This window comes from Athene noctua, chromosome 28 (assembly GCF_965140245.1).
Source record: "Athene noctua chromosome 28, bAthNoc1.hap1.1, whole genome shotgun sequence".
Classification (NCBI taxonomy): Eukaryota; Metazoa; Chordata; class Aves; order Strigiformes; family Strigidae; genus Athene; species Athene noctua.
Genome location: NC_134064.1, coordinates 5,287,936 through 5,297,917, shown reverse-complemented (window position 1 = coordinate 5,297,917; position 9,982 = coordinate 5,287,936). Strand labels below are relative to the sequence as shown.

The 9,982-nt window shown below is 51.8% G+C and overlaps 1 protein-coding gene across 1 annotated transcript; it reads right to left on the bottom strand.

Moving 5' to 3' along the window:
• Window positions 1-1,003: 1,003 nt before the first annotated feature.
• Window positions 1,004-8,202, bottom strand: SLC18A1 (solute carrier family 18 member A1). The gene is made up of 15 exons (XM_074928475.1): window positions 8,079-8,202; window positions 7,485-7,845; window positions 6,751-6,809; window positions 6,405-6,488; window positions 6,036-6,128; window positions 5,662-5,751; window positions 4,687-4,730; window positions 4,509-4,569; window positions 4,276-4,371; window positions 2,406-2,484; window positions 2,235-2,286; window positions 1,979-2,042; window positions 1,767-1,886; window positions 1,446-1,579; window positions 1,004-1,122 (listed from the first exon to the last, which is right to left on the bottom strand). The coding sequence occupies exons 1-15, from the start codon at window positions 8,200-8,202 to the stop codon at window positions 1,009-1,011; spliced, it is 1,575 nt and encodes a 524-aa protein (XP_074784576.1). The 3' UTR covers window positions 1,004-1,008.
• Between the last annotated feature and the right edge of the window lie 1,780 nt (window positions 8,203-9,982).

Below are 9,982 nucleotides of genomic sequence, written 5' to 3'. Positions count from 1 at the left end.
TTCTGAACTTGTGGCCAGGAAATTGCAAAAGGACAATTGAATCAGTCTATTGTACTTCTCATTGCGACGGGTTAGGATCACAAACCAGCCCGTTACCCCATCTCAGCTGAGGGGCAGGAATTTTTAAAAATGCTCTCTTAGTCACTTACAATCCCAAGGGATCTAACTGGGTTTGTCGGCTGAGTCTGCGCCTAAGAGCCTGAAACTGCTTCCAGCCTAAATTCTACCTGGATTTCTTAGAGTTCTTCATATAAATGAATTAATTTAATGGATGGCAGAAGAGAGACACAAGCAGCCCTAAGTAGCACATCAAAAGCACAACACGTAAAGCTATACCGAGACAGCAATGAACTTTTTTTTTTTTTTTTTTTTTTTTTTTTTTTTTTAACTGTCTTCAGAGGAACGTGAAGCACATTAGCAGCACAGTGACATCTTTACTGACGGCCTGGCAGTGACATAGATGGATAGTGCCCTGTTCCAGAAAGGTTTCATGCTGGGGATTATAGCAGAATTCTGGAGACAGAAATCTCCCCAAGTGGATGCTGCTGATTTAATTTTCTCCAGTGCTTTTCTTTCAAGGACAGTAAGTGCTTTAGAGACATTAACAAGTGCCACTGGACTCATCTGGGAGAGATGTTGGTGACAGCCCCTACTGCATGGGGAGGCTGTGCCCAAGACAGTGTTGTTCTGCAGGACAGGTTGATATGATTCTCCTCATCTTCATAACTTTTTTTTTTTTTTTTACAGATGAGATGAGGTGAGTTTGGGTAACTTGCCTAGAAGTCACACAGCAAATGAGTGGCTTAACTAAACGGATAGAGCCCCCGAATCCGGGGTCTCTCCTCCCTGCTGTGGATTGCACGGCCGAGAGAACAGGTCAGCGGTACAGCCCGTGTCCATCCTGCATCCACAAGTCTTGGGGGGGCTGGGTTATTTGTGGGTGCTATTACACCCCCTGTTCTGCAAACATACCATTAGCTCAATTCAGGGCACGCATCCTTGCACTTGCTATTCTGCATTTTCTGCCTCCACATCACTGTCGTCTGTGAGGGGGAAATCCCGCAGGGTTTTCTGAGTGCTGTAGCTTTTGGTTTGCAGGGGGCATTCCTGGTTTAAGATCGCCTGGGTAAAGGAGAGAAGAAACCATGCTTTAGTAAAAATGGTGATTAATTTGAATAGTTAATGGGAGTGTTATCACTTTTAGAGAAAGCAGAATCAGCCCACAGGGGATTTTGTGCAGGCAACACCAGCTGTGAGTTTGGGAAAGGACCATAGCTCTAAACTTTACTGGTTTTACTGTTTGAGTTTTTTTGTCCCTTTTTTGAGGGTGGAGTAGAGCCCAGGAGGGAAGACACAATCCCTGGCGAATTTATTCTAATCTCCCCTCAAATCTCTGGATTATCAATCCCCTGTGCTTTAAGGGAATAAAAGATACTTAAACTCACGATCTTCTCCTCTCTGGCGGGAGGGTTGCGCAGGTACCAGCAGAGAGGAGCGTAAGCAATATTGATAACTCCAATGATGATCATCAGCCAGGGAAACCCGATGGCTCGTACAATCGCACCGCCTGTGGATGGACCTGCAGATTTAAAAATGCAAAAAGGCCGAGGTGACGGAGAGCAAAAGGTGCCTCCCGTTCGGAGGAGGGCTATAAGTGAGCGAGTTGCAGACTCAGTGCCGGTTGCTTGCAGTGAAGGCTGGGTGGAGGGAAGGGAGTGAGATACCCGCAGAGTACATCCCCCCCGTGAGTGAGATTTCCGCCGTACCGATGGCAAAGCCCATGCAGAAGGCGACATCGGCGATGGCGTAGACGTTGCCGTAGACGGAGGTGTGGCGAAGGTCCACCAGGTAACCCATGAGAGGCATCATCGAGGAGTCCACCATCCCTGCCCAAGGCAAGACGGACCCGATCAGTGCCCGCCTCCCCCGAGGGCAGTGGTGGGAGCTGCCTTGTGTGGCCTGAACGCCCACCGCTTACCTATGGCAAAGCCAAGGCCACCGTTTGGGCCGATCAGCCCGTAAATATTTTTGGCCAGAGGTACCTTTGGGAGGAGAGAGAGACAATACATGAACGAGGCCAGAAGAGCCGTGCCGGGTGTGAAGGTGTAACATAGATCTGTGCAACCACTGAACCTCTGACTGCCGGGCACGGAGCCCTATCTCGCTGTTATCACCCACACTGCCCCTGCTGATTCTTCCACAGAAAGCTCCCGAAATTGTCTTGTGCTACTTACACAAAGGAGACTAATTCCCACCACGGCCATGCCGACCAGGGAGCACAGCCACCTGTAACGAGGCCGCCGTTAGGAGAGGGCAGATGTTCTCAGTGTGCACAACACCACGAGCGTGATTCGTGCTGAAAGCGCGGGGCTAGGCTGAGCTCAGATCTCTTATGCCCCACTTACCGGCCCATTTTGTTAGCCAGAATCCCAAAGAGATTGGTGCCGATGAGGTAGGATATACTGGCAGGGAGGAACGCCATCCCTGAGAGAGAGAGGAAGAATAAAAACGAGTGTGTCATCCCCAAGCAAGTACAGGGGATTTGCAAAAATATTCACTAACTGCCTCTCATTTGGAGAATATCCTGAGCCAGGCGAAGCGGGCTAATGCCCAGCACCCACTTTATGGGTCCTCCCCTGCAGTGGGGCTTCTCCATCCCCTCGGCTGCCACTGGCCCGTGCCACGGCTGCGCTGGCTCCCCACTGCTCCCTGCCCTGCAGAAGCGGGGGGTGTTCTGCTGTGAAGGCCGAGGAAAACATAGAAAATGCATTTGGTTTTGATGGGGGGGAAACTGAGGCACGCAGAGGTGCAGGGATTCACCCACAAGTTCTGCGAGATAACCAGAATGGGTTTTTTCTCCCCAGCTCGTCCTCTACTGTCATAGTTTCTTCCTCTTCCACCTTTCTCCCCTTCTGCTTTTCACCGACTAAATAAAGAGGAATAAAATAACTGCTTAAGTAGAAAGCTTAGGGATTATTATGTAGTCAAAATTAAATATTTGCGCTGTTTGCTGATTTACCAGCTGTTTATTTTTAATATACTCTCCCACCAACTATAAATAAAACTGCTCAGCTCCATTTCGCTAAGACAACTTCCTTATTGAAACACACTGATTTATGGTTAATTTTCTTTCCTCTATTTAACAGCTGCAGAACACGGCTAATCCTGCAGGTTTAGTCCAAGCTCTTCTGTTGTTTGTTTGTTTTTTTTTTTTCCCCAGAATTAAGGGAGTGGGCAACCTGAAGCGTACAAACAAGCAAGCTCCTTGAGTTCCCAATTGCTTGTGAGATGGGTGAGCTGCGTCTAAACCCAAAACTCAAATCTAAATCTGCTCTCAAAACTCAGGTACCTGGAAATCTAGTGAATATATCTGGAATTTTCTTTGGTGTCTACTGACCTCTGGGTCCTGCTAAGTCACCTCACAGGTCCCCCTTGAGTTCAGTGGGGATGGGAGCCCTGAGTGCTTTCCTCAGCCTGTGACATTTGTGGTTACCAGGTGGCCACGCTGCCCCTTGTCCCCGCTGCCAGAGTCCCTGGGGTGCTGCTTTACCCTCGCCCGTCCTTGTGCAATTGCTCATGAGAAGCATCGCAGGCTCTTATCGGGATGGATGCTCCTGCCTGACCAGAGGATAACTCAATTAGGAGCTCTCTCAGCCCTCCTGCTCCAGGCTGCAATTAATTCAATTTGGGATCTAAGTGTAGCCTGGGGCACCCCCTGGGTCATTCCTCAGCCAATTGGGTTTTATAACAATTAGTTTTTATTTTTGTAGCAAACACAGACAATGTTATCTCCATATCACATTTTCTAGGCAGCTGGTAATTAGCACGCCCCATCCTGTCCTGCCTGGGACTCTCTAAATGGCCTTGTTTTACTCAGAGCTGCCTCTGCAAAACCCATCTGGCTGCCACGATTTCAGCCCAGCACGATACCATTATCTGCCCTGCAGAAGACGAGGCTCGACAGGCTTCCCGTGCGTGAAACAGCCTTTCTTCCACCATTATTGCTCTTGTGGGGAGCCTGATTCTATGCAATTTTTTCAATAATAGAGAAAAGCACATTGTATAGCTACCACTAAGGACATTTTGAGCTGAAATTGGAGCAACACGCAGCCTGGGATCGCTCACTCTGCGCGGGTGAGGGCATATGTTTTCCTCTTTTTTAGAATGATATGAGAGATTATTCAGTCCATCTCGCAGTGCCTAAGCGAGGCTCGTTCGAGCTAAACTACCCCAAGCAGCTGTTGCGGAGCGGAGGCTGCAAAGCCCAGCACCTACCTAGCTGCCATTTTGGGGAGCACATGGTTTGCATCATCCAGATGGGCAAGGTGGGCTCCAGCATGGCCACCCCCATGTTGGAGAAGCAGAGGGCTCCTGACGGGGAGAAAGAGGAGAAACTCTCTGGTTTAGCCGCCTTCTGCTGCCGTTTCAAGCAGACACGAGGGAATCTCTTTGAGCAGGAGACGCAGGTGCAGGAAGAGGACGCGGCGCGCGCTGATGTCCGCCTTTACCTGCGGCCACCAGGACGTAGGGGTCTCGCAGCAGGGTGAACACCGGCGTGCCCTTGGAGCTCTGCGGGACGGCAAAGCGGGGTCACGCTGGCTGAGAGCCACGTGTGCCATCGCCCAGGCACCCCACGGCCCCGCTCCCGGCCGCGCCGCCCAGCACCGCGTCGCGCTCTGCGCTCACCTCGGGGGAGACCTTGGAGGGCTGCAGGATGCAGAGCTGCAAAGCTGGGAAGGAAAGGCTGATGTTAGCTTGCTTCTGGAGACAGCAGCGCTCCAACCCGCGTTTCCCTCTGGTTTTTCCTTCGGCCTGACCCCTTCGCCGGGGACGCGGGGGCTGTGCTTGGGGACATGGCTGGAGCGGGCAGAGGGAGAGGTGGCTCCCAGCCCGGCTCCCGCGGGAGGGAGCGGCAGAACTCCCTGAAGTGGACTGTGTTCTAAGTACTTTGTTGACCCATGAAGCAGTCAAATATGCAAATGCTCTCCGTCAGGCTGCCAGCTGCGGAGCCACAACTAGAGCGTGACAGAAATTAGACATGGAGGAGAACAGGATTAAATAAGAAAGTTTCATGTGTGCGGGGACTATGTTTCATTTTCCAAAAGCTCTTACATGCTTCATTAAAGATGTCTCGCATTACATCTAGGCAAAGACAGTAACTGTGAATATAATTTAATTACCTTAATACTTCGCACTAAACCCCCACATTTCTGCTGCCTAGATCTCTGCCGTTACACTCCGAAGGCTCCCGTGGCCTGCATCTGCCGCACAGCCATCGGAGAAAGAGCAAGGATCACCATTTATATTGGCAAAGTCTAATTCCTTCGTGGCGTGGTGAAGAGGCTGCAGACAAGTGTGCCTTTCACAAAGAATCCGCGGTTCAAGGAGCTCTACTGAATGTGCTATTCAAGCCATTAAAGCAATCAGGGGGTTTATTAAGTAATGAGGGACTAATTCTTACTATATTACGATGTCAGTCGTCTGGTGGTAGAAAACATATGATTTAGCTATAACAGACTAACCAGTGCTGATGATATCAGCCGTGCTGTGTTAATGTGCCTCTTCCTCCACACAAGCCCCGTGAGATTCTCCCAGAAACATCCGCATTTAAATTTTTTTTTTTTTTTTTTTTTTGTAGCATTAAACCATTTGGCTTCTCACCTCCATCCAAGAGGGCGAGGAATGCCAGGACCAGGAAGGGAGACGATTTCCCCACGAATTCATACATCACGCTGCCAAAGGGGGCCCCGACTGCAAGGGAAAGGCTGTGTCACGCAGCAGCAGTGCCACCGTCCCCAGCGCCCCGGGAACAGCAGCGCGTGGCTCCTGCTGCCGTGGTTTTCTCTGAGCCCCCGGTGGGTGTTTGGTGAAGGTGGTGGAAGGTGTCGGGTCCTGCGGGCAGTGGCCGTGGAGAGTGAGCAGAGGGAGGAGGAGGAGAGGCCGGCCGTGCGGAAGGGTGGAAGCTGCAGGGGATGGCCAGCGAAGCTCTGGAGATGCTGCTGATGTAAACCCCCTTGGGAACAAGGTTTCCTTACTCAGCACACCCAAGGCCAAGCCTCCGAGAGCGATGCCCATCGCGTTGCCCCTCTCAAAGTCATCCGTGTACACGCTGGCCAGCATGCCCAAGCCTGGGAGCAGAGAGAAAGGAGAGCTCACGTCGGGCTGGCTGGTGCCGTGGTGGCGAGGGGTCCTCTCCAAAAGCAGCCTGGGCTTTTGGGGGGATTTATCTGCTCGCTGGCTGGGCTGTGTGCGGGCAGCATCTGCATCAGCCAGGCAGGCACAGTGAAGAGGAGGACGCTGAGGAAGGCACTTGGTGTGTTTGTGCTGCTGATTGTTCCTGAGATGATAACTGAACCCGGACAAGGGAGCTAACTCAGACACTGAGGCGTAGCTGAAACATTTACCTGCGACTGATGAGAACGATGACCCAACGCCTTGGAGGGCTCGGGCGACGAACAGCAAGGTGTAGGTGCCTGAGAAAGCAAACACTGCGGAGGAAGGAGAGAGGCGGCGTCAGGCAGGACTGCGGGCTGAGCCTTAAAACCCTGCAGAGGGGAAGAGCAGCCCCAGCTTGCACCAGTTTGGGTGCTGGAGGGGGCAGGGGGCCGCTTGTCCTTTCTTGTCACCGATTTCTGTGACCGGGGGCTCTGCTCTCCTTCCTCCTGCACGGGGACAGCGGTGCAGGAACAGACCAAAGTATTTTCTCTTGTGCTGCGGCGTGTCAAGAGCAGATGGCCGGGCAATACTCACTGACTGTGGAGATGAACATGATGATGAATCCGATGAACATGGGGATGTGGTATCCTATCCTGGCAAGGGAAAAAAGAGGCACCGTCTGAGGGAGGACTCCTCATTCCAGCTTGAGATCCGGTCTTGCTGCCCAGCCTTAACACACACGGCTCTGTGGGCTGCTGAGCATCTCCTGAACTTGTGGATGTGTCCGTGAGTGCTGTTCAAGGAGGCAGCTGGTGTCTGAGTGCCCCCAGATAATACCATAAAGCGCACCCAGACATACGGCTCTGGTTTACCACCTCATCTGCACACCCAGACACGTGGAGGTGAGCCCGGCACAACTCACACGTGTCTGCTAGAAGCAAAAGCAAAGAAAAACTCAGGGGCAGAAAATCTGAACAACAACATTCTGTCCGTAGCGGGTTGGGAATATTTGCTTGTTTATTTGATGGTTTCTGGTATTAAATAGCATCTGTCCACACCTGAGGAGAGCATTAGTGAGGCTTATGTTGTAATATAAACTTGCAAGCCATTTGTAGGCTTTTAGAAAAGGTAAAATTCATGCTTATTTTGATGTATATATCCTCCCCCTTGCTATTTTACCCACTGGTCCCTGTAATTCTGTGATTGCAGGGGCTGCACATGTGCAGCACAGACCTTTTCTGCTCAGCTGGTGGTGACTTCATTAGCAGGCAGGAGCTGCCTGTCCCTGAAGGGCTACACCGCCGTACGAACCCAGGTCTCTGACCTACCTGTTGGTCAGGAGACCCACGGATGGGTTGACCACCAGCTGTACGAGAGCCTTGGAGGCGAACAACAGCCCCACACGGACATTTTCCTTGGCGAGGAACTCCTCGCCCTCCGGGCAGCCGCTTGGCACTGGGGGGCTGCTGGTGGGGGGCTGCAGTGGGCGGCTGCTCTCCGTCCCGTTCGCCAGCTCCGCAGCACTGGCAGAGCCCAAGACAGTCACCGTGGTGTTGTCAAAGTAGGAGAACATGGAGGAGAAAGGAGGAGCCTTTGAGGCTGGAGGAGCCGGCTCAGTCCAGGCTGGGGCAACAGAGCTGTTTGCGCCTTCGTATTCTGTTGTATAAAGGAAAGTGGGGACAATCGGCACTGAAAGAAAAGCCAGGGAAGGGATTAGTCAGTGATTTTTGCTCCATTTTCTGGCTCGGCACGCAGCTGAACTGACCGGTGCTGGCCAGATCTTGGTGTCCCGGACGGTCCCTGCATGCAGCCCTCCCCACGGCTCTCCCTGCGCAAGGACCCCGCCGGCATCGACCAGGGACCGACCGCGGAGCTGAAACCCGGGGCAGGACCCGAAGGGCACCGCGAGGCCGGCGCCGTACCCACGACCGTCAGCAGCATGTTGTCCAGCAGCAGCGCGACGAACACCACCCCCAGCACCAGGCTCCGCGAGGCCCTGCCCGCTGCCAGCCAGCGCCGGGGAGCGCGCTCAGCGCCCGGGGCCATGGCCCAGAGCCCGCAGCCCGGGGCCCGCTCTTCAGGGCTGAAGGTCTCCTGTAAGCTTTAAAGAAAACACTCTGCGTTACAACCTCCCACGGCTCATGGCTTCTTCCTTGAGACAGCAGCTCCTGAGGTCACTTGGTGTCTGTGTCCTCCAAGAGCTGGGCGCTGTTCCCTAGGAGCTGGGACCACCAGCTTTGCTCTCAAAGACCCTGGTTTTATCAAGCTTGCGTTCAAAGTTGCAGATGGAGTGTGCTCTAACCCATCTCCACTCTCCTGAGACATCCTGTACCTGCTTCAAGGCATCATTTAAGTCTTCTTCCGAAGACTCAAAGCACGGATCAAGCCGGCAGTTTATCTGAGGTAATCTCTACATCTTCCATTCCATGTTTGTTCTTTGGAGATTAAATTTGATCTCAAAGGAAATTCATTTACCCTACGTGTCTTTTCATTTGACCTAATTGAAATGTCATGGTAAGATACAGGACTTAAAAGCCTAACATACGTGATTAAGATCAGGGCTTCAGAGGAGCTGAGAGAAGGTTGCCTGCTTGGTCGCATTGAAAATATCAATCAGAAATTTGCACTAAACCAACCAAACAATCAGCCGTTTGCATTCTTATAGCTCTTAGGCACTTCAGAGACTAAGTGGCAAAATGAATGGAGCTGAGTCCCAACTATCACTCTTTCCAATAATCCCGTGGTTTTCTGAAATCCCAGGCAATGATATTTACCAGGTTTTAAGTAAAACAAGCAAACTCTCCAAACCTTCTACCATCAAATACGAATGCCACACAAGTCACTAAGTTGGGAAGCAGGGATGGTTTCTCACTGTACCTCCAAGTACTAGTAAATACCAAATAATAGAACTCATGCAAGAGAAGAGATACATGTATACAAAAATTAAGAGAGAGAAAGAGTAAGGAAGCGTAGACAATAAAGACACATGGACTAATGCAGCCCTTACATCTCAAACCCCAAACCCTGTCCCCTTCTCGGTGCCAACCTGTTGCGTGGAGCAGAGGAAAACAAACTCTTACCCTGGAGCCCATCTTGGTGCGAGGAGCCGAGCGCTGCTGAGGGAGGTGGTGTGCTCTGCAGCCTCTGCTCCCGAGGATTTATGATTACCTTTTATCAGAAGAGGATATGAGTGTCCCTCTTCCGTGGAGATTTAATTGGAACCTGAAACAAGTTTCATTCAGCCCTGCAGCTCCCTCTGCGTCAGAGCAGGCCTGGGTTGGGCTGAGGGGGACTGGGAGGAGAGAGGCAGGAGTGTTTATCTGCGGCAGAGGCACCTGCTCTCCAGGCTTTCATCAGCACTTAACTCCAAGCACCTTAACTCTTGCCTGGGTCTGAGCACACTGAATGTGCCTCCCTGGGACTGCAGAGCCCTCTGCTCCGTGGGGGAAGCCCTCTCTGCCCCGGCGGGTGGTTCGGAGGGGCAGCGAACAGATTCATCACTGGGAGGCAAGGCTGGCATCGTTAAATGGCCCTGGGAGATGCAGTTATAAAATAGGTGATAGTCCAGGCTGTTCTCTTGGTTGGGACGCCTGTCCACAGCCCTCCCCTGTGTGTTATCCTGTCTGCTTTATCTCCAGGGACAAGGAGATATTTCATGGACCAACGAGGATGGTTTCTCATAAGCACAGCTGGATGAAAAATGATATCCATGCATGGGCAAGGTACTGCAAATGCCATTTACAACGTGATCTCTTTTCTTCCATAATTTCAATTTTCTTAAACTTTTGACACTTTGCTCCGTGATTTCTTTTTCGAACCAAACCTG